The sequence below is a fragment of the Eumetopias jubatus genome, unplaced genomic scaffold (assembly GCF_037043125.1).
Source record: "Eumetopias jubatus isolate StellerSeaLion01/CBP00866 unplaced genomic scaffold, mEumJub1_p1.0 scaffold_4, whole genome shotgun sequence".
In the NCBI taxonomy this organism is placed as follows: Eukaryota; Metazoa; Chordata; class Mammalia; order Carnivora; family Otariidae; genus Eumetopias; species Eumetopias jubatus.
This window is the reverse complement of record NW_028274810.1, coordinates 151,209,587-151,234,271: the sequence shown is the minus strand read 5'-3', so window position 1 is coordinate 151,234,271 and position 24,685 is coordinate 151,209,587. Positions and strand designations below refer to the sequence as shown.

The 24,685-nt window shown below is 39.9% G+C and overlaps 1 protein-coding gene across 1 annotated transcript in view; it reads right to left on the bottom strand.

The window, feature by feature from the left end:
* RUNX1T1 (RUNX1 partner transcriptional co-repressor 1) overlaps window positions 1-24,685 on the bottom strand; it is a 109,420-nt gene that overhangs the window by 48,033 nt on the left and 36,702 nt on the right. Inside the window, exons 2-3 of the mRNA XM_088023123.1 lie at window positions 6,499-6,636; window positions 4,203-4,444 (exon numbers count right to left, since the gene is read on the bottom strand). Coding sequence (XP_087879249.1) covers window positions 4,203-4,444; window positions 6,499-6,636 — 380 coding nt within the window. The remainder of the gene's footprint in view (window positions 1-4,202; window positions 4,445-6,498; window positions 6,637-24,685) is intronic.

Genomic DNA, 24,685 nt, shown 5'->3' with positions numbered 1-24,685 from the left:
AATAAATTACTAATATTGTTACAACACAGTGTACTAACCAGCAGACACACATGCAGGAAGCTGTGCTTGCAACAGACAACCTTTTGATCTTGTAAAAAAGATCGCATATTATATAATCATCACCCACCTCCAAAAATTGCATCAGATAATGAAACCCATTAAATATGGTACCTTGAGAATAATGTGCAGGGACCTTAGCAGAGTTTAACTGGCAGAGAAGTCTCTGCCATTATAAAGAAACTTCTATGACCTTTATGGAAAACAAACATACTCAGATAGATTTAAAAGCAAAACCAATCACTTAAAGGCCAAAGGCAAGTGTCCGAATCTCAATTCATCCATGTCATGTCTGTGTTATTGCTGATAGGAGTACCCTTTTGTCTTTCCATCTCACAGGCTTTGTCTACCAAAGCATCCTGGTTCAGGATGAGCAGCTAACCTGGGCGGTGTACTAAGAAAGCCCAAGAAAAAGTTGGCGAGTTCTCTGAGGGACTGAGTCTTACAGAGGGTGAAAACGTTCCCCAGTTGTCAAAAATATTTCACTTATCCTACAGGCAACATGTACTGCTCAACCCAAATGAGACTGCACAAAAGGACTTGAATTTACTCCTAACCTACCCCAAATAAGCGCCCCCAAATACTCAGGGTTTCTATCCTGCAGTGTGTCATATGTGTTGAAAAAAAAACATCTACTCAAAAGACAACCAACCTCCTGTAAAGGTTTTGGGTAAATTAACCATATTTTGGTTCATCTTCCTCAGGCTCTGGGCAGAATCACAACTGTAAACTGTGTCTCAACTTCCTCAACACCTCAATTATCCTCAGGCCATAATTCCTTTAGGATATTGCTCCACCCACTTTTTTGAGCAGTTCCTTTTCTTTTTATGACAAAGTGTGGGGGCACCAAATTCTACGTTTATACCCTTAAATTCAAAACATCTTCACATGAAACTATGAAACAACACTAACTTCCTATCTGTAACAACATAGATCGGGAGTCCTTTCTTTTTTTTTTTTTTTCCATTTTGTCTCAATGGCTTGTCTTCTAAAGCCATGCTAGTTGTTTTGTGCTTTAAACCTGTTCCTACTAACAGTTTTTCTAACTCCATCTAAATGAGAGCATAATGTAATTCATTATGAATGACTTCACTACAGCTGGGTAGCCCTATATATTTTACTTCTGTAAACCTCAGTTTCCCCACATGTAAAATGTGTATAAAATCACTACCCCCAAGGGTAGTCCCAAGATTTAAATAAAATAGCATGCATAAAAGCTCGTAGTCAAATGCTCCAAAAAAGAAAAAAAAAATCTGTTCTCTACTAAACAAAAACTGCTGGTTGCCAAAAAGGGAGAGGGTGGGGGAAATGGGCAAACTGGGTGAAGAGGGGGGTGGGAGATACAGGTTTCCAGTTATGGAATGAAGAAGTCACAGGAATAAAAAGCACAGCACAGGGAATATAGTTAATAATATTGTAATAGTGTTATATGGTGGTAGATGGTCGCCACACTTGGGCTGAGCAGAGCATAACGGATAGAGAAGTTGAATCACTATGTTGTACACCTGAAACCAATGTAATATTGTGTTGACTATATTCAAATAACAAAATTAAAAAAATCCATTCTCTATTCATTCACTCATTTGACAAATTTTCACTGCCTCCCTATTACATGCAAAGCACTATTAACTAATGTCTTCCCCTAACTTATCTAAGAGGTTTTTAGAGAAATACGTATCTTAAAAAAAAGTATCGCACTCAAAAGTATGCCATTTTTAATATGTGGGAAATCGGCTTAAAGTTACCAAATTTTTCTGTAACTGAAGTTATGGAAACCACTGTTAGAGACCATATCAAATTTAAAAAGCAGTTTAAAAAAAACAAACAAACCCATTTTTTGTTACAAAGAACATATTCACCATTTACGTAACACAATCACTGCTTTGGACTTATTCCATGGTTCTTAGGTTTAATTTATTTGTGAGTTGCTAAGCATATTATGCAAAACTCAAGAATGAATAAAAAGGAAAAGATAAGTGACTGACAAAACTAACTGCAGTATGCAGACACAGTACTGTGGCGATCACCTTCCAGTCCTGGAGGAGAGAAAGGTGGACCTGGCAGAGTGTGGGAAATGCAGAAGTTTTTTGTTCTTAAGAGTACAGAGTGGATATTGTGGACATTGATGTCCACAATAGCCAAACTATGGAGAGAGCCAAGATGTCCATCGACAGATGAATGGATAAAGATGTGGTGTGTGTGTACACACACACACACACACACACACACACACACACACACACACACACACAGGAATATTATGCAGCCATCAAAAGGAATGAAATCTTGCCATTTGCAACGACATGGATGGAACTATTATGCTGAGCGAAATAAGTCAATCAGAGAAAGACAAATATCATATGATCTCACTGATATGAAGAATTCTTAATCTCAGGAAACAAACTGAGGGTTGTTGGGAGTGGTGGGGGTGGGTGGGATGGGGTGGCTGGGTGATAGACACTGGGGAGGGTATGAGCTATGGTGAGCGCTATGAATTGTGTAAGACTGTTGAATCACAGACCTGTACCTCTGAAACAAATAATATATTATATGTTAAAAAATAAAAAAGAAGATAGCAGGAGGGGAAGAATGAAGGGGGGAAATCAGAGGGGGAGATGAACCATGAGAGACGATGGACTCTGAAAAACAAACTGAGGGTTCTAGTGGGGAGGGGGTGGGGGATGGGTTAGCCTGGTGATGGGTATTAAAGAGGGCATGTATCGAATGGAGCACTGGGTGTTATATGCAAACAGTGAATCATGGAACACTACATCAAAAACTAATGATGTAATATATGGTGATTAACATAACAATAAAAATTAAAAAAAAAACAAAAAACTAATGATGTAATGTATGGTGATTAACATAATAGAATAAAAAAAAGGAAAGGCAAAAAAAAAGTGCAGAGTGGAGGGAGGTATGAGTTAAAAAAGTGAACTGCAAACTCTCTGTCAAATGTGAGTTATTACGATTAGAAGTATGTCTACTGCACTAGACCCTCACTCAGGCTTTAATTCTGGGGCTTCTTCTGCAAAAAAGGGCAACTGGCATTATGGCTTTGACCATGATACGGTCACATCAAAAAATGAATGATCTATTTCAAGAGAAAGCAAACTGGCCCCTGTTACCTGAATTTGAGTTCAGCCGTGAGGTGAGGGCTGAATATGTGACTCACAGCTTCTCTACGACTCGGGTTTGCTATGGGAAAATTGCCTTCCTAAATATAAATCCTCTACTTATATAGAAAATCACAGTATGTGTAAAAGTGACTTAGGACCCCCCCCAAAATGATGTATGTTCTAATTTCCGGTGTGATACTGTACAGAATATAGACTCATGTGCTAAAATCCACACTTCTGTTTTCAAACTAATGTTTTAAGTAATTCTACCTACAACAAAGAATTTTTTTTTTAAACAATTGGTTAGCACGGGTTGGGGGAAGGGAAATTGGGGTGTTATTGTTGAATGGGTACACAGTTTGGGGTGATGAAAAAGTTCTGAAGACAGATGGTGGTGATGGTTGCACAACAATGGGAAGGTACTTAATGCCCCTGAACCCTCCACTTAGAAATGGTTAAAATGGTCAATTTTATGTTATGTATATTTTACCACAATAAAAGTTTTTAAAAAATGTTATTAGCCTCAGAAATGAAAACACATAGAAGAATGTATTCCTGGTTATAAATCCTTGTTCATTTCTAGACTGATAATAAAAAATCTCTCAAAGTAACTACGTCAAAATGAGCACCCAATTAGATTAAGTGAATCATTAACATAACAAAAACACTGTCGTTGTGGAAAGCCACTGGTCATGCCAAGAGATTATACCTATGGATTTTTACACACACACACACACACACACACACACACACACACACACACACACACATTTATGGATAAGAAAATAATAAATTTGTAGAACCTTATCTTTATTAGTCAAATAGTAAAAGAAACCACGGGGGTGGGGAGGTGCATACATTATGCACACTTGAGAACCTGGGTACTTCAGAATTCTCAGATTTACATGCAATTTCCAGGTGTAGACTATATTAGAACAAAATAGCTGGGAGAACAGTCTCTATTTGGAATCTCCCACACACACTATCCCTTACCCCAGAAAATTGGGCTCATTTCCGTTTGCTTACCACCAGTCCTAGTACGAGGGTGCGGACTCTTTCTCCTATCTCTGGAGAAATGTCATTGCCAAACTGCTGCAGGGTAGTAAGGAACCGTTTCAGCTTACTGAGCTGCCTGGCGCCACAGGCTGGGGGCAGCTGTTGATTAGCCAGAGAAGAAGAGGAAGAAGAGGAGGGCCCATTGCTAAAGCCATTGGGCGGCGAGGGGGCGCCATTCAAGGCTGTGGGTGAATGGCTCGTGCCATTAGTTACTGTCAAGAGCACAAAATCAGAAAGAAAAATAAATAAATAAATTTACAGGGAATATGCACAAAGAAATTATAACCAAGCTTCATTCCCTTTAAATCTGGTGGATTTTGTGATTTAACAACTGTTGGAGCTTTGTTCGGGTACTCTGTAACTAAATGGGTCTAACTCCTCACCATGCATGAGGGTATTCTACACGGAAGCTGGTAATAAATGGGAGTCGGCTGTAACACAGGGTCAGCCCTACCTCCATGTGCACATGTGCCAACCACCTGAAATGCTTCAAACACAGAACAAACAGCGTTGGGATGTCAGCCTTTTGTCACAGGCTTACATCAATATAACGGGACCATTCCTTTCTAAACTGTTCCCCTAGAGAAAGCGTACATTTGGTGGAGACTAAATTTATCACTGAACATTTTTAATCATGTTTTGTACACACAACTGACAGCTGTGTTTATAGAAATAGGACTTTCAAGTTTTAACCTTATACCACCCAATTAGAAGGCTATTTTCTCCCCCTCGTATTTCTTAACCACTTCTTTAGGGAAAATGCAAATTTTATATAAGAAGCCAAATGGATATGGTAATTATCAGAGAGTTATTTCAAGAAATCGAAAAGGGACATCTCGTTCCAACTAATAGCATGGATTCGTGGTAATTTGATAACCTCATTTCCAATAAAATTTATTTGAACATCAAGATAATTTGTAAGGACAAGACTAGAAAATTTGGCACATTTCTCACCGAAGAAAATGTTGATTTTATCATATTAAATCCACTAATTCGACAAACTCATCTTTACCAAACCCATCTTTTTAATATAGTTTTGACAGATTATCTCCAACAGTGGTCTGATGATGTCTTGAGTCCTCTATTATTCTTAAAAGCTTCAAGATAATGAAATGGTCCCTTGCCCCAAATGAGCACCACAGCAACCCGTCATGGAATGACTGCTCACCAGGACCTCTCACAGGAGACATATGCCTGTCCCTGTGGCTTTGGGAAACAACAAACCGAATACAAGATGACAGGGTTACAAGTTGGCACTGCCACAGCCTCCTGCCCCTTCCACGTTGGGAAAGGTCTTTTGAATGGCAGTGCAACGCTGCATAAACAGCCTGGGCTGTGTGTTTTGCCAATCCCTTATAATCCCATGGATCTATCTGTTTTTGCCCATTAGTTATTTTTCATTCATATAGGCTTCATGGCACGTGGTCTGTAAATAGTATTATCTGCAACCGATAGCATTTATTAGTTTCACAAATCCTTTAGGACAATTTTAACCAGGATTCCGAGAATGACTGGAAACAAAGCGATCCACTGTCCCTACTAGAACATACAGGACAGGAAGAGAAGTTGCTGTTCGGCCAGAATGGTCTGTCCTTTCCTGGGACGGCACAGAAAGCAGTACACACCCCGGATTCAGAACACGAGGCCGGAGCTGAGCTGGAAGTGAGTAAAGGTTTAATAAAAGTCTGACAGGCTCAAGACAAGAAAGATGCTCCTTATTTCAGAAAGTTTTCTGTATGTGACTGTTGCCTAGAGCCATACCCCTTCTAACTTAAGGATGCTAGATTTTAATATTATTTGTAAATAACAGAAGAAAGTGGTATTAGAAGAGCAGAAGCAACCTGGAAATAATTGTAGGATATTAACATGTTCCAAGGCAAAACGTACAAACTAAAATAAGGAGCTACACGTTAAGTCAAACTAAAAGTGACAGTGGTAACAAATGGAGTCGCAGACCAAACTAATGCACAGTATTCTTCACTGCGGAAACCAAAGCAGACTACAACTGTGAAGCAAAAATGAAAAGGCGGGCAAATACTGGCGGTCATACAAACTATCCCAAAGATGCTATACGTCTGTACAGGCTCAATACCTACTTCCTGGCCATTAAACCATTTGGTGGGGGCGGGGGAGGGGAGGTGGGAGAGGTGCTTCACTTCTGTATAACACATTGATGCTGGATCTTATTTTTCCTTAATTTTTATTTGCAGGAAAAAAAAACTTAGACTTCAAAATGGAAACAGGACATGCAGCAATGCCTACTCACGAGTCGTCGGTGTAAATGAACTGGTTCTCGGAGCTCCTTGAGTTGTGGGGGGAGGTGGCATGGTGGGAGGAGTCAGCCTAGACGGGGTCTTCACATCCACAGGTGAGTCTGGCATCGTGGAGTGCTTCTCAGTCCGATCTGGAGGACGCCACCAGGAACAGGTTATTCTACTCCTTAAGCACCTTCATTGTTTTTTTGTTTTGGGGGTTTTTTTTGTTTTTTAAGTGGGGTTCATCTTTTTTACAAGCAAGTGAACAGAAGAAATCTGACGTCTCCTATCAATAAAGTAGGCTTATCTACTGAAGTTTAAATCAGGACTTTATCATCCAAACCCCACTTAAGAAGGTGTAGCACAGATGGCAGGACCTCATTTGTAACTGGGTTATTTTACATCCTATTGTTATTTCTGACTTGGGCAGATGCTACCTTGGTAGTGTTATATGCAACAGCACAACCTCACTGGAAGCTGAAGCCAACATTAGCAAGAGCTAAAAAACAGACAGGGAAGTAGAATGGTAATAAAAACCCTTTAGCTCAGAAACGACACAAATCTGAAGCTCTGTTATGCAGGTGAGATACTCGCAGGAGCCAGCATTTTGCAATGATTTTTGCGTAACACCTGCCATTCCCTTTGCACGCTTAGTTTCTGGCGTATTAGATGAAGCGGGTTATGTTTCCCAGATACACCTCTTACTTCAACATTGCTCTGCCCTGTTTGAAAAATCACCACTACATAAATGCGGTCTTTTACACAATGAAGTTAAACTAATTTACTCAGAATTTGTGAGTTTACGGCCCACCGTTTTTAAAAACATGAGACCAATACTTCAATTAATAATCTCACGCAGCATAAAAATGGAAAAACCCCTGAATTGAGAACTAAAGGCCCTCCTTATATTTTTTCATGAGTATGTGACAGAGATGGAGAAATTTCCTGATTACCCAATAACGAACATTTGAGCTGCAGGATTCTTTTCTATTAAGTATACTTGTCCTTTGAAATTTTGAACTTTTTCTCAGTCAAATCTATTTACCAAAGTGACAAATCTCCAGTAAAAAAAAGTGGGTTTTGTTAGTTTCTTTAGATCCAGTTTTCTACAAACACTGTGTGCCTGTGTGCGCGTGCGCACACACTCCCCCCCCCCCAAACTGAGATGCCTCTTACACTCTCAGCAGCAGATATTTCCCACTTGGACTATCCGAAAAGTAACACAGACTACTGATCAAGAATGAGTCTTTTAAAACCTTATGATAGCCATAGGGAGAAATTCTCAAAAATTACTCAAAAGTCTATTTTTTAAAAATGAAAAATCCAAATTACTACTATGGCAATTCCAAACCTAGCTCACACCTTGGTTCAGAGCCGATTCATTAAGACTTGGGTAGCAACAGAACATAACATTTTAAAGGTGAAATAATGTTGATACCATATTAGGGAAAATGTGATAAAAGAATGAAAATATAATCATCCTAAGAACAGCATTTTGATAACCTAGTAGCCGGGTCTCTAATTCTTAATCTCAACTACTGGCTGAGTAACGACAACTGTCCCTTCAGTAAATACGTGTTCTAAGGGAAATGATAGTAAGAACACACCATGGAAAGCATTTCTACCTTTATCTTCCTGTTCAAAATTCATCTTCGTATTGCAATTCCCGAGCACTTAACACCCAGAATCAGATAAATCACTTATTCTAGAAGAATACAGAAGTTAGGCAGGTTTAAAACTGCTTCTTCAACAGTTAAAATCACTGCACAGTCTACTCACCTCAACCAACCTCAGCAACAAGGGAATAAATAAATAGCTTTCCGCTTATGTTGCAGCTGAGGGAAGAGGTACGGCAGCAAATACAAGTCTCCCTAAATAAAGGCAAATATTTCTGTCATGCCAAGGAAGGAGGGATTGGGGGAGGCTTGCCAGAGTCGGCTGGGAGATAACAGTGGGAACTGCTGGTCCATCTGGTTTTCATTCTGCTAACACTCACGCTGAACTGTGAGAGAAGGCAGTCCAGATACACAGATTCAAAGCACGTGGTTGCACAGACCGAGAAAGGAAGAGCAGGAGGGGGGAGGGGGAAGTGGGAAGAAGGAAAAAAAAAAAAAATAAAGCAATGGAAGGAAGAGAGAAGAGAGAAGAAACCGACCCAGGGAGAAAAGAGCCTACGTGAAGAGAAAGTTACTCGGGATGGCTTCGTCCACCCCAAAAAGCGGAGCCTTACTTAGTGGGCACAGCCCCTACCCCTTACTTACCTCGATGTACCTCCTGAGCAAAAACCTAAACTGGAAACCATATCTTAATCTCTGTGTTTCTTTACTCTGTTTGCTGATGCTAAGAAAAAAGGAAATGAACGATAAAACTGACAATGGGGTTTCCTCTTCAAACTTAAGATGATCTTAATAATAGTAACAACAACAACAACAAAAGGCAGATGAGTGATTTTTTTTTTTTTAAGATCCTTGAAATGACACTGATACTTTAAGAACAATAACCACTGAGCCAATAAATGGCAAAAACCACCACTGCTTCTAACAGGAAATATATAATTCTAACCGGAATATATGTATACGTGCATATATTTAGGATTTTGAGTTTAGCCAGATTTCTGTGATGGTCAGCTTTACTCTGATCAAATGGAGTTCCAACCCAGAGGTCCTACAAACTTAGACAAAGTGGGACCATATGTAACTCATTCTGTGCTGTTCAGTGCAATCAATCCCGGATGGGGATCGATGGTGAAGTAACCAGCCAGGCCTAACCCATACACACATACACACAAACCCTCTGGAGTAGAGAGATTTAAGATAAATTCAGAAAATGTGTTTCAAGTATGCTGAGTTCTGTTGCATTTGTTTTGGATTACTAAAAAAAAAAAAAAAAAAAAAAAAAAATTGAAATATATATTCTTGAAACTTTTATAGCAAACAGCAAAAGAGCTATGATTCAACCACGTAAGTATTTCACTCCACTTCAAATTAGAGGATACAGTAAAACCAATATTAAGTTAGAATATTTCTTATGCAATTTTTTAAGTTTATGAAAACTATACTGTTCTTAGACATAATTTCTATTTTTAGTTGCGGCAGGGGAATGCTGACATTTATTGAAAGATTGACACAAAATGATAAAAAAGAAAGAAAGAAAAACCATCTCTATCAGAGGGGGAAGGTATGTATAATCAAAAGGATTGACTTTACTTCTACCTTAAGGATTCACACCACTTCTAAATAAAGATCTCCCCTATGTGGTAACATTTCAACTCACCTGGCAAATATCCAACACATATGTACCAAAGATGGCTGAAACATGGAAGAAAATGTGGCATATATAAATACATTACTGATACCATTTCAATATCCAATTCAGTGTCAAGGCCTTCTAGAAGTGGTATGTTTTCCATTTCCTTTTTTGTTTTTTTAAGTAAAAAGAAAAGGTATGGCATAATCTACCATAGCACTTATTTTACTTTTAGTTAGTTCAAACAGTTCCAGATGTGTTTTTAAGGTACGAAGACTAGGCATTCTATATTTTTCTTGTTTACATCCTATTCTAGAGATGATTAGGGTAAATAGGAAGTTCAGGGTTGGCAGACAGAACATCTTTTTCTCTCCAAGTTCATCATGGCAATTATAATAGAAGAGCTAGCTACGTCCAGGAGATGTTATGGATTGAGAAACCTCTTGGTGAATTAGCAGTTAGGGCAGAGTTAGTCTGATCTGAGTAAGCACCAGCTATAGGAGTAAGATGTTCAATAAAGAGGAATAAGCCCAAGAGGAACTCAGGTACTACTACCAGAAAGGAGAAGGCAGTTAGGGAGGCACAAAACTGGGTACAGAATTTGATTTCTATGGAAAATACAGCAAATACAGGCCTGACAACAGAATCATTTAGTGACTCCACTGTCTGGGTGGAGACATTACAGGAGCCTGCAGACCGGCACGGTAGCCATCCAGCCTCCACAATGCTGCCATCTCACTTCCCCGCTGAGCACTTCTGGAATGTTCACTCCTGCTCAGAACCCCTGAATAGCACCTGAGACTAAGAGTCAAACGCTAACATTTTACACATGATGGAATGATACAATGGAAGACTATTTGGAATAATAGACGAATTTCCCAGTTCAGACAGACTTGGTTTCAAATGTAGACTCAACCCTTAGCAGTGGGTCCTCAGGCAAGTAATCTTGAGCCTCAGTTCCTCCTAAGAAGAATAGGGATACAATCCCCTCTGCCTCATCAGGACCCTGACATGGTGCCTACTCATGTGAGGCACCAACATGTGTGATCTCCATTCTCTTGTGCCTGCCTCTTTGTGATCCATTCATGGCCTTATTTCCAATGTCTTTCCCCCACGTCCATGCTCTACCTATACAGGGCACCTTGGCATTCCCTGCCTTTTCTGCCTCTCTTTTTGTTTCCTTCATCTAGAAGGATCTGCCCCATCTACCCCATTCTTTGCTGCCCATTACAGATCTTCTCACAGCTCTTCCCAGGTGCTTGCCACACATGCTTGCTGGGCCTTTCTTTTAGCATTTACCACAGCCTATGTGGACTACAGCTGTGTGTCTATGTGTATGTACGTGTTATATACCCAATCACCCCAACCAGGGAAAACGACTTGATGGCATTTTTTTAAATGTTTCATTTAAAAGATAAACACACAACCATCAACAGTATATAAATATATAATTAGAAAATGGAATGTAGGTAACATGGGAAGATGCTGGGGACCTGAAACGTAGTTCAACTCTGCGATCAACTTACGTGGTTTCAGGCAAGTGTAAGAATAATCTGTTACCTCACATCTTATCACAGGTGTTTGATGATGACTTTTTTTTTTTCTGAAACACAAATATGATCTTAACTATTCCATGATTTAAAACCTTTCGGAATAAATGTCCCGTTGTCCACAGAATATAATACTCTTTAGCTTAGTTTATGTCACAGATACTGCTGAGTTCCTACTGAACAGCCCTTCTCCCTTTCTTTCCTGCTGGAAAGTCCTGATTTTGCTTAGGTTGTTACATTCCCCTTTATCAGCAACAGGTTTCAGAGGTAAGGGCTGTGCTCCTATTCTGGACAAGGAGTCATGAAGGGAGGTCTGTGGAAGAAGTTTTACAAAAGACTTCCTCACTATCTAATCAGAGACCCAAGGAAGAAACAGACCCTCTCCTTCTGATAGGCACTGTTATATCTGTGATTCCTTCACTTCACTTCTTTGGAGTCTACTTTTTGTACCCATAAAATTAAGCATCTTAGATTATATGACCTCAGGGATCTTTTGCAAACTCTAATATTCTCTGCTTTCTTTCTGCAGATAAGGCTTATGTTCATTTCAAACACAAAGAAGACTACTCAGAGAACTTAAATCTAACAATAAAGGGACCACACAATTATTTTCAAATTGGTGATTATAACCAGACTTCCTCTGTTCACATAAATATCTATGTCCACAAGAATGTGTCTGCAGAGAAATCTTTACCCACAAACATGACAATTAACATCTACCTCTTGTTTTCAAATTCATTTTCAATACTCATTACTAAATCTCCACCAATGATTTGGTTATGAAATAACCCTATCAATGTCCACTTGTTTCTGTTTGGTTACCATTAAAACACTCACTTTCATAGCCACGGTTAAGAGTACTCTACATTCACTTTTGCTCCCTCATTTCCCATTCCATCTTTCACATACTTCCAGTGGACACCTATGAGACTGCCTAGAAAATTTCCCTCCCCATACTGGGACCTGCCATACCCACTAATCTCATAACACCATGGGAGTCACCATGTTCCTTCATGACCTTGTACCAAGATACCAGCAGCTGGCTCAGGCACAGCACTCATCCAAGATGGGCAATGTCAGTCACTCTCCAACATTTTTGCCTACAGATTTGAAGGAAGAAAAACAATCCCACTCCAGAGATAGAAAACTGCACTCTCTACTGCCCTCCATGTCTAGAAAGCAGGTATTTCATGAAAAAGAAGGCAACTAACAGGCAGAAAGAAATGATGAGAAATGGCAAGAGATTATCCTAATAGTGCTAAGTAAAATTCGTCATTCTCCTAGATCCTTGGGGCTAGTTGCATCTCTAAAATTCCTACGATGTGATCTTCCAAAGCATCTACCGATTCTAGTCCGTCAATCCCTCCTTTACCTAAAACCTAGTTTGAGTTACTTACTTTTCATGTGAAACCAAAAAATTCAGACTCAAATAATACTGGAATGTAACATCAAGTTTACACTGATGTAACCTAACTCCCACTGCAACTCTTTAAATATCTCTTCATTATTAATCCAACAAACACTGGGTACTTTACCTGGCATCTCTGTAGCATCTGACGCTGTTTCCCACTTCCTTCCTTTTGAAATACTGTTGTCCCCAGGATTCCACAATTCCAACGCTCTCATTTTTCTCGGGCCTTCCCGGCTGCTCCTTCTGTCTCTTTTATGGCTCACCTTTCTCCACCTCTGTGATAACCACTGGTATCTCCCCCAATCTTCCTTCATAGTTCCTCTTCAAGTTTTTACTCTATACCTTTTCCTTGGTGACTTCATTTGTGTGGTGACGGTCACCCCATGGCCCTTGTGTGGATGACCTATAGCTATACCTCTAGTCCCAAGTTCTACATCCAAACATCCAAAGGGCTATTCCCTTCCCCAGCCTGGATTCAAAGCCTCCTCATCCATCATCTCTTACCTGGTCTAATCAATAACCCACCGAACGGTCTCCCTGCCCTGAACTATTCAACCTGTTCCACTCTCCAGATGATATTTGGAGAATCATTTCACCACATATGTCACACATGGGATCAGAGATCTTCTTCCTCCTTTTTTTTTTTATTTTATGTTACGTTAGTCACCATACATCATTAGTTTTTGATGTGGTGATCCACAATTCATTGTTTTCAACACAACACCCAGTGCTCCATGCAGTACGTGCCCTCCTTAACACCGATCACGGGGCTAACCCATCTCCCCACCCCCCTCCCCTCTAGAACCCTCAGTTTGCTTCTCAGAGTCCATAGTCTCTCATGGTTCGTCTCCCCCTTCCGATTCCCCCCTTCATTTTTCCCTTCCTTCTCCTAATGTCCTCCATTTTATTCCTTAGGTTCCACAAATAAGTGAAACCATATGATAATTGACTTTCTCTGCTTGACTTATTTCACCTAGCATAATCTCCTCCAGTCCCATCCATGTTGATGTAAAACTTGGGTATTCATCCTTTCTGATGGCTGAGTAATACTCCATTGTACGTATGGACCACATCTTCTGTATCCATTCATCTGGTGAAGGGCATCTCGGCTCTTTCCACAGTTTGGCTATTGCGGACATTGCTGCTACAAACATTGGGGTGCATATGGCCCTTCTTTTCCTTACATCTGTGTCTTTGGGGTAAATACCCAGTAGTGCAATTGCTGGGTCATAGGGTCGCTCTCTTTTTAATTTTCTGAGGCACCTCCACACTGTTTTCCAAAGTGGCCGTACCAACTTGCCTTCCCACCAACAGTGTGAGAGGGTTCGCCTTTCTCCACAACCTCTCCAACATTTGTTGTTTCTTACCTTGTCAGTTTTTGCCATTCTAACTGGTGTAAGGTGGTATCTCAATGTGGTTTTTATTAACTCCTCTCTTATTAGTAATCTTCAAAGAACTTTTGTAATGTTCAGCATAAAGTCCATGTGTCTTAATAGGGCACTGAAAGACCTGTGGGACCCATCTGATTCCTATAACTGCTCCAGACTCATCTTCACTTCTCCCTTCCACCCCATCCCCACCTCTGAACTCCAAACTCCATACTGAACTAATGCAGCTCTAAATGCTCGCGGGTCACTCAGGCGTCCCTCACACCACATCCTTTCCTCTCCCAAGAATATTCTTCACCCCACTGCTGCCTGGTTAAGTCCATCGTTCCTTTAAAACTTCTTTGGGTGTCACTTCAGCCAGAGCCCCCTGCGCTGATACCCCATCCCCAGCTGATCCAGACAGCCCCATCTTCCCTGTCTAGATCCCTCTCATAGCACCGTACTTAGAACCAAGTCAGTCTCTACACCTGGATCATATTTTATTCAAGGACACTGACAACATCTTACTTGTTTTTATATTCTCAGTACTCTGCATAGTGCCTGATACACAGAAGGTGCTCGATACATTTAGTATTTTAAATGAATACATATTGCTATAATGTCATAAGGGGTGTCTATAGTCACAACTTTGAGACTCCAGAACTTTCAAGAGACATGATAAATTTAACTTAAAATCATCTCCATCTTTGTTCTACCATCCTAAAAGAATTCCAAAAAGAATTTCTATATTCTAAAAACATTAAATCACCAAAGATAAATCTAAAAAAGACACCAATAAATTATTGAATTCATCAGCCTTTCAGTAATCACAATATATTCTCTAAAGGCCTTTTATATAATATTTGTAAAAAGGCTAAGGCAATTTATATACATATAACCCACAGTCACCAAAAGCTCCCTTTTTTACATTAATTGTGAAATCATACATATGCACATTCAAAACAGCAAAGTGTATTATGAACCAAAAACACTATTTTTTCCTACATTCCACAAGTTTTTCTGTTGCTTGTTTATGGATGGTGGGATTACACATTATTTTTAATTTCTTGCTATTTTCTCATTTATTTAAATGTTCTACAGTAAGAATGTTTTATTTTTACAAGCAAAAAAATACACACACAAAAACCAACTTATTAGGATAAGTCATCTAGAATTGGGCACTGGGCACTGTACCAAAAGCTCGGCATGCTTTGTCTCGTTTTAAATCTCACTATGAAAAGGTACCACAGATTTGCCCATCTTATAAAAAGGAACTGAGGCCTAGAGGCGTTGGACAATCTGTCCAAGATTACAAGCCAGAATTCATTCCAGGCCTTTTCAGAGTTCAAGATCATCTAAAACTAATGTTCTTTTATACATGATCTAGGAAACTGAAATGAAGACACATTCCATAAATGTTAAATTGAGAGTTAGCATCATACTAGAACTTCATCTTCCAATATTACTGTACCGTGACCATGTCAATTTTAATTAAAGTTGTTAAACAAAATTTAAAATTTAGTTCCTTAGTCACACTAGCCACATTCAAGAGTTCAACAGCCGTGGCTACACGGCTACACAGCTGTGGCTGGTGGCTACCCTATTAGAGAACTCAGCCAAGGAATGCTTCCGTCATCACAAAACCACGGCGCCATACTAGAATCATGGCTCCATGGCAGGAGTCCCTGGAGGTGACAATGCAGACTGAAAGAGCAGGGATGAGAAGTGCCTCTCACTTCACCCTAAATACCTGCAATCCCATTCAGATCTTTTACGTGTTTTATAAATTGAGCTTCTGCATAGGATTTCATTTGGTGGTTAAGGGGTAAAAAAAACAATAGCTGGAAACCCAACGACTAAGACAAGTGAGCTCTCAGCTCTGAAAAAGCAGAAGAGGAAGACAGGAAATTAGTAAACACGGGAGGAACTGCACGAATGAGCACAAAGCCAAGGACTCAGTCAGCGGCTGAGCCAGCAGCTAACCTGGAATCAGAGAGGACAGCCTGAAGACCAACTTCATGTCTTTAAAGATCACGAACTTGGGTTAAGATGGAAGACGGGCAAAAGAATGAAGTGAATCCATACTAATCTATCACTATTTCTAGAAAAAAATGGTTTCAATCATGTCTGGATCACGTCCTTATGGGGACAACAGTGGGAATTTCCCTTCCCTTCCTCTCGAGCATTTATCTAGCTGGTACTTGTAATATTTCTCTTGGTTCTGAATGTCTCCCCAACCACAGTGTGTCAGCTTGGAGAATGCAGAAATTTCTACCTCCACGTGTTAGTTCCTTCATCTCTCCCACAGCTGTCACCACCTTTACTCCCGTGACTCCTGCTGTCAAGTCTAAGAACCACTTCCTGGAGGCCACCACGTGGGTATCATGCAGCCCAGGGTTTAGCTACCCCACTTCAACCAGCACCGTTCTACATTGAGGTGCTTTATGCACTAGTGTTCTATTTAAGATTTCCTTTGCCGGGGGGAGGGGAGAGGAAGAGTCTCCTGTTTGAGAAGAGTTTGAAACCCCTGGCACAGGCAGCAAGCAAATGTTCGCTGAATGGCTGTGATAAAAATACTTAAGGAAAAACCAAATCGTCCAAATGCACAGAAAAGTAACCCCTGCTCATGTAAGGAGCAGAGAAAGACACAGGCATCACCAAGGGCCCACAAACTGATCACATGTATCTATAGAACACCCTGCTGCCAAATTGCAGATCATTCCAGAAAATGGAAAAAAGCCATTAAATAATAAGTGATCCAAACATTTTACAATCTTTAAGTATGGACAATTTTCCTCCAGTAATATCTTATTTGCCAACGTTAAGTGCCATTAAGAAGGCGTGTGGAGCTGTTGCAGAGGATCCTACACACAACTGGTGCCATCAGGTCCCAACATCCAGGTGGGAGGGATGGGGTGGCTGGGTGATAGACACTGGGGAGGGTATGTGCTATGGTGAGCGCTGTGAATTGTGTAAGACTGTTGAATCACAAACCTGTACCCCTGAAACAAACAATACATTATATGTTTAAAAAAAAAAAAAAAAAGATAGTAGGAAGGGAAAAATGAAGGGGGGGAAATCGGAGGGGGAGACCAACCATGAGAGACCATGGACTCTGAGAAACAAACAAAGCGTTCAAGAGGGGAGGGGGTTGGGGGGATGGGTTAGCCTGGTGATGGGTATTAAAGAGGGCATGCACTGAATGGAGCACTGGGTGTTATACGCAAACAATGAATCATGGAACACTACATCAAAAAACTAATGATGTAATGCATGGTGATTAACATAACATAATAAAATTAAATTAAAAAAAAAAGAGCCAATGAATCAAGGCAGAAAATGATGAAGGTACACAGGGTATGTACATACCTGTGGCTAAATCGCAGACAAGTAAGGAGCAGGAGCTCAAATGGCTATTTGTTGAATTTAATCAAATATGCTCTTAAAAAAACAACCAGTACTGTTAGTTTAGACCTCACATGATAGGCAATTGGGAAAGCCCTGAGAGTTTTTAGGTAGTTGTGTGATATGCTCATTTCTATCTTATATTATGGGTATACATGGAGCAGAGAATAAATAGGGCAAGAAAGGCAAAAGAAGCAGGCGTTCTGGTTTGCAACAGCCTAAGCTAGAAATAATACTGGCATCCCGCATGGAAGTGGCTCTTAAGAACGTAGACAACAAGATTCAGGAGACATTTTTATAGTCTATGTCAAACTCCCCCTACAGAGCTTGGCTGTAAAATAAAATTAAACCTTGAGCAAGTAGGAATCTAGAGGTTCATGGTAATGTTAAAAACCAACACCAAAACACAGCAGGACGAATCATTTGGAAAAAGGCAGGATAAGTTATGTCACAGTTTACTTAGAGATATCCCTGCAAGACTCTGCTGTTCTTACATAAAACATCCTGAATGTCTTCCTCTTGCACATGGGTCACCATCAAATTATTCTTCCTCCTAAATGTGCTTCTCCATCGCCATGAGCACCCTCAAGCACCACCATGGCTCCCTAGGACTTTCTCAGGAGCTAGTCGGCAATGCCCTTCACCCTACACCGCAATCAGTTTATCCCACAACAGGTGGGATGATCTTGGTAAACACAAAACTATTCACTCGCCGAAATAAAAGTATTTATTCAAAAATACCTGAACCATCTACAAAGTGCCAGGTAATGTTTTAGACACAGAGAAAAGACACTGGACACGAAAGAAAATCACAGCCCTCAAGAACTTTACAGTCTAATGATTGGATCAAATTACTCCCATCTTTAAAGTGTTTCAATGGTTTATCATCACTCTCAGGATAAAATCCAAAACCCTTTAAAAGATCTACAACCTAGACAGATTCAGTCTCTGCTGGCCTCTCCTATCTCCTCTCACATCTCTCTGGTTTTATCAGTTGCAAGCTTCGCCTCACCTCAGGGCCTATCAGCCTGGGAAACCCATCTCAGCTCAAATTCATTTACTCAAGGAAGGTGTCCTTGATCCCTCCCCAGCCCCCTGTGTTGGAAGCTCTCCTGTACCATCGAATTGTTCTTTATAGGGCTAACTGCAATGATTATAAATAACTGTATAATTACTCGTTTGTCTAATACCCCCTACCAGACGGCAAAATGCTCTGTAATGGCAGGGAGCATAACATTTCATCTCCTTTCATGTATCAACTCAGTCCCAGAATTTAGTCCGCTGCTGAGAACCTAGTACAACAGTGGACAAATACAGACTTTTTCCATTTAAAAACACAGATTTTGGGGGGCACCTGGGTGGCTCAGTTGGTTAAGTGACTGCCTTCGGGCTCAGGTCATGATTCTGGAGTCCCGGGATCGAGTCCCCCATCGGGCTCCCTGCTCAGCAGGGAGTCTGCTTCTCCCTCTGACCCTCCCCCCTCTCATGCTATCTCTCATTCTCTCTCTCAAAAAAAAAAAAAAACAGAAAAAAATAAAAATAAAAACACAGATTTTGGGGCACCTGGGTGGCTCAGTCGGTTAAGCGTCTGCCTTCAGCTCAGGTCATGATCCTGGGGCCCTGGGATTGAGCCCTGCATCGGGCTCCCTGCTCAGCGCGGGAAGCCTGCTTCTCCCTCTCCCAATCCCCCTACTTGTGTTCCCTTCCCTGCCTCTCTGTCAAATAAATAAATAAAATTTAAAACAAAACAAAACAAAAAAACCCACAGATTTGGAGGTACAAGTAGAGCAAAGCAATTATATTCTTTAGTCTCCTTAGAAGGGATTTCCAAAGTTTCTTCAGTGATAGAAATATCAAAATAATGGTGATAATAATGAAACCCCTATTTATACCCTCTTCCCCCATCAATGGGACTTCCACTGACACCATGCCACCCAACCCCCCCAACAAAAGGTACAAACTCAAGTGATTCACCCAAAATACTGTTCAATATCTTATTTGGGTTCTTAGCACCATTGGATCCGTTGGGCAGCTTCTTATTCCTTCTCTCCTGTGGTAACATTCTTCTAGCTCTAGCTAGGAGTTTTAGCGAATGTTCCCGGCCTCTGGCCTCTCGTCTCCACCGGGGCCTCACCTCCTCCTCCCTGAACTGGCTTCCTTCTAGTCTCTGATGAGAGCCTGGTCAGCTACTGCAAGAAGTCGGGCCAGTGCTATCTCCAGGCGACGACTCTCTCCTGAGAACCAGACAAGTCATCTAGCTTGCTTCACAATCCCTTGACAGCTGTACTTAGAACCACTGCCTTAGGAGATCTGTGCCTCCTACTAGATATCAACCTCTGGTACAGCATCACTCCCCCCCCCACCCCACCCCCCCCCCCCCCGCCCCGCCAGGTGACCAAGCCCCAAACACTACAATCATCCTCAGACTCCTCCCTCTACACCATTATCCTTCCACGTCCAAGCCATTTCCTACACCCTATCAATTCCACTTCTAAATACATTTACGATCCACCCTTAGCTCCCCTCTGGCCTGGGCTTCAGAATCTACAGAGCCTCTGAAGGGTTTTCTCTACCTCCAGTCCCTCTCTGCACAAATGCCCCCTCCTCCTCGCTTTAGAGCAATATTTCTAATACGCGAATTTGACAAAATCGTCTTATAATTTGCCTACACTATACAACCTATTTAGAATCTTTCTACAATTATAGAAGTTGATTGGGATAAAAGATGAAGGTCCTTATCTTTTCAACTCTATCTCCAGCGTCTAAGCAAGGATCTTACACACAGGAGGCCCTTATATCATCTGTATTAAACTCTTTTTTTTTTTTTTTTTTTAAGATTTTGTTAAGTCATCTCTACACCCAACGTGGGGCTCAAACTTACAACTCTGACATCAAGAGTCACACACTCCACCAACTGAGCCAGCCAGGCACTCCTTAAACTATTCTTTAAAAAATTAAGTCATCAAGATGTCTGTTCTGTCTCCACTTAGTATGTACTATAATCATTAGATATAATGCAATCCCAACCAAAATACCAATAGAATTTTTCCAGAATTTTACGAACATTGTAAAAGTCAATCTGAAATGAAACTGAAAATAGCTAGGAAACTTTGAAAATGAAGTGTAATAAGGAAATGTAGTCTAGCACTTATTAAAATGCACCACAACTATAATAATTTGAACAATGTGCTACTGGTACACAAATAACCAATAGAGCAGAATAAAAATTTAAAAGAAGCAGAAAAATATAAAGCTCAGAAACAGACACACATTTATCTAAGAATTTGGTATATGATAAAGATGACTTGTAATTTTAGGAAAAGATAAAGCAATTCAACAAACTTTCTTAGGAACTACTAGACAACAATTTGGAAAAAATAAAGTAAACTCCTTTCTCATACCATATATCCAAAGTCATTCATTTCCATATGAATAAAATCTTTAACACAAATGTTTTTAAAATACTAAGTATATAAGTAATAGTAATACTATGTAAGTATATACATATATTTATTTAACCTTAGGATTAGGAAAGAGATTCTAACCTTGATAAGACAGACATAACGAACAATGGCACTTATTAATAAATTTGAATACAACAAAAAATACCATAAACTAAATAAAAGGCAAGTGGCACCCAGGAAACAAGTATCTGTCATGTGACAACAATTGATTGATATCCTTGATATGTAAAGAGCTCCATCAAATCAATAAAATTTTGAAAAGCCTAACAAAAGTTGTGAAAGAGTAGAATAGGAATTGTACAAAGAAATAGAAATTATCTATAACCCAGTGGGGAAAAAAGTTTAACCTCACTGGTATTTTTTTTTTTTTTTAATTAAAGCAAGATATTCGTTTTCATCTAACATATTGACACACTTTTTTTTTTTTTAAGATTTTTATTTATTTATTTGACAGAGAAATAAAGAGAGAGCACAAGTAGGCAGAGAGGCAGGCAGAAGGAGAGGGAGAAGCAGGCTCTCTGCTGAGCATGGAGCCTGATGCGGGGTTCAATCCCAGGACCCCGGGACCATGACCTGAGCCGAAGGCAGCTGCTTAACCGACTGAGCCACCCAGGCTCCCCTGACAGACTTTTTAAAATGACAATATAGAATTAGTTACAGTACACACTTCAACTAGCACACTTCTGTAAAATGATACCAATTTTCTTGTAGGACAATAGGCAATATGTATCCATTGTCTCCAAATTACATATATCCATTAATACAGCAACTCCACTCTTTTGGAAATTATCCTAAATAAACAATATCAAGTGCACAAAGATGTTTATATTGAAGAAGACTGGAAATAATTGAATTGTCCAACAATGGGCATTTGGCAATTCAAATTCTAATAGAACCACACAGTGGAACTTAATGATGTGTATATTTACATGGAAAGATCTTGAAATATACCAAGCCAGGGAAATAGTTACAAGATCTATTTAAAAAACAAAACAAAACAAAAAAACTATTTTAACACAGCTATAAATGGATGGATGTGTGTTTGTGTGTAAGTAAAAGTCCAGAAGGATATGTATACAAAGGATCTACATCAGAATATTAAGAGGGGCTATCTCTTAAGTCAGTGGTTCACAGTGAGGCAGAGCTTTCAAATTACTGTCAAATAGTCATGCTGTGAAAAGCCTCTTTCTTTTATATTTTTGGCTCAGTTTTAACCATATATTCAGACAATTCTAAGACCCTCATACTATAACATCTCTGAAGCTGGGGTGAGTACTACAAAACCATGGCATCAACGGACTAAGCAAAAGTGCTTAGTGACAGCATTTCTTTTCTTGGTGAGTGATTCACAAAATAACTGTGCACCTTAAAACCAATTTAGGTAAAATATAGCACACCGAGCTTTTTCTAGGAAACTATCCGTGAAAAAATTTAAGGAACGATATACTTTGTCTTAATTGGAACTCTACCAAGACTGTTCAGCTTTGGATTGAAGGGGTGAAAAACTGGGATTCAAGATGACCGAAAGTGGGGGTCCAGGCAGGTGGGGTTCTCTACAGCAGCTGTAGCACATGAAAACCCTTGAACACATCACAAAGGTAGAAGAAGTGCCTGATTCACCTCAGAATCCCAATCACCTAACGGTGTCTAACATCAGTGTTTCCTGAATAAAGGAATGAATGCTATTTTAGTAAAAAAGAAGTCCACACACAGTAGCAGTCAGAAAGGAAAAGACCTACAGGTCATGGGGTGAGGGAAGCCACAAGTCTACCAGAGCACTGTTAGAGTAAAATCCCCAAATAAATGATCAAATTCTTTATAAAGTGTTCAAGGAGCACCAGGCACCATCAACAGAACCCTCCACATAAAGGAGTTCCAATGAAAAGCTAGTCATCTAGAAGGGTTCCCAAAGATAAGTTTGAATTGCCTATGAATTTTATTAGCAAATTCTTTACATATAATATTTACACACCAGTTGAGAACTGAAGGTATGTTTAAGTGGATATTTCTCCTTAGCTTAATATGGGGAAAATATAAGGAGATCAAAATTCTGTACAGTTGTATGAATTTCGCTTTCATTTCTTAATAGATGTTGCCTCAGTTAATATTTTGCATAATACAATTTTTCATGGAGGCCCATAACCTTATTTAAATGAATAAAGTAATTCTGAGAAGGTGCCCTAATTAATGAATTGTTAATAAATACTCCCGAAGGACAAAAGCTCAAGTTCCATTTACCAAAGAAATAACTGCCTGTGGGGGCGCCTGGGTGGCTCAGTCGTTAAGCGTCTGCCTTCGGCTCAGGTCATGATCCCGGGGTCCTGGGATCGAGCCCCGCATCAGGCTCCCTGCTCAGCAGGAAGCCTGCTTCTCCCTCTCCCACTCCCCCTACTTGTGTTCCCTCTCTTGCTGTGTCTCTCTCTGTCAAATAAATTTAAAAAGAAAAGAAAGAAAAATAACTGCATGTGTATATTCCAATGCATCTAAGTCTATTTTCATCTCCTTTGTTTCAAGACCCTTTAAAAGCCTGCATACCTTTTAATCTCAGGAAGACCACTGGGGAGCCTAGAACTATAAAATTCTGGGTGGCTACAGTCTGAATGACACATTTTTACAATTCACACACCACCTGAAGTTCATATGTCTCAACTAGACACACAAATAAATTTCAACTTAATAAGTCCTTAATGTAGCTTCATCTGTATACATACTTTAAATGTGGGTAAACATCTTATTAAATTAAGATGACAGTCTAAATTCCCATCCGTTTACTAGGAATCATTTATATTTCATATAGCACTAGAGATGTCTTCTCTGAGCTCACGAAGAATTATAATGGAGAAAAATCAAACCAAACATTGATGGACAACTGCAAAGAACATTCATTCCATGCACAAATGAAAAATGTTGCTGGCTAGAGATCTATAAGATCATTTCAAAAACACAACCTTCTCGACACAGTTTGTCAGATAGATTAATAAAAGTAATAAATGTCTAAATGCAAAGGAAGTTGTTCTCAGTCAAGGTTCACCACATTATTAACTTGTTACTAACAATAACACAAATTGGGATATATCCAAAATCATCCATATGATAATATCACTACTACTACTCCCTTAAAAAGCAAAGTGGTAGAATTTTTGGAACACAGCACTAGAAGTCCACCATAGAAATCCACTGGGATTGTGAACGTCGACCTTCCTTGACTGGCATGGAGTAAAGATGCTGGGAAACTCTGTTTTGACCGGTCAAACAAGCCCTTAGTAAGTGCATTTCCCTTCTCAAAAGTACTGGCCAGGGCATCTCAGGAAAGTTCCTGAAGCCTGCTAAATCATTCCACAATACCCTTCATCTTCTTTCTTTGAAAAACAGTAACCTAGTTGTACAAGCTTAGACATGCAAGAAAACAACAGATTTTCCCCTGGCAGATAATGTTTGATATGTCCCCTTGGGTTGACTCCGGGCAAAATTATTAAGTCAGCCAGGTTTAATTTCAGAGTCTCCCTGTTCTCCTTGGTTTATCTTTCTTTTAGTACCTTCCTCTATTCCGCTCACCTCTAAGAAATCTGGAACTCCTCTCCTGTCCCTTTGCTAAAGATATCAAAGATACTGTGACACCCACCCACACTCAAAGTCTGGAGCTTTAGATGAGTCCCCAAAATGTATATTTCTCAGACTAACATTGCAGCAGTCATTTAAACTAATCCGTATAACGCTGATGACTAGTAAAGGCGGCTACACACACACACACACAC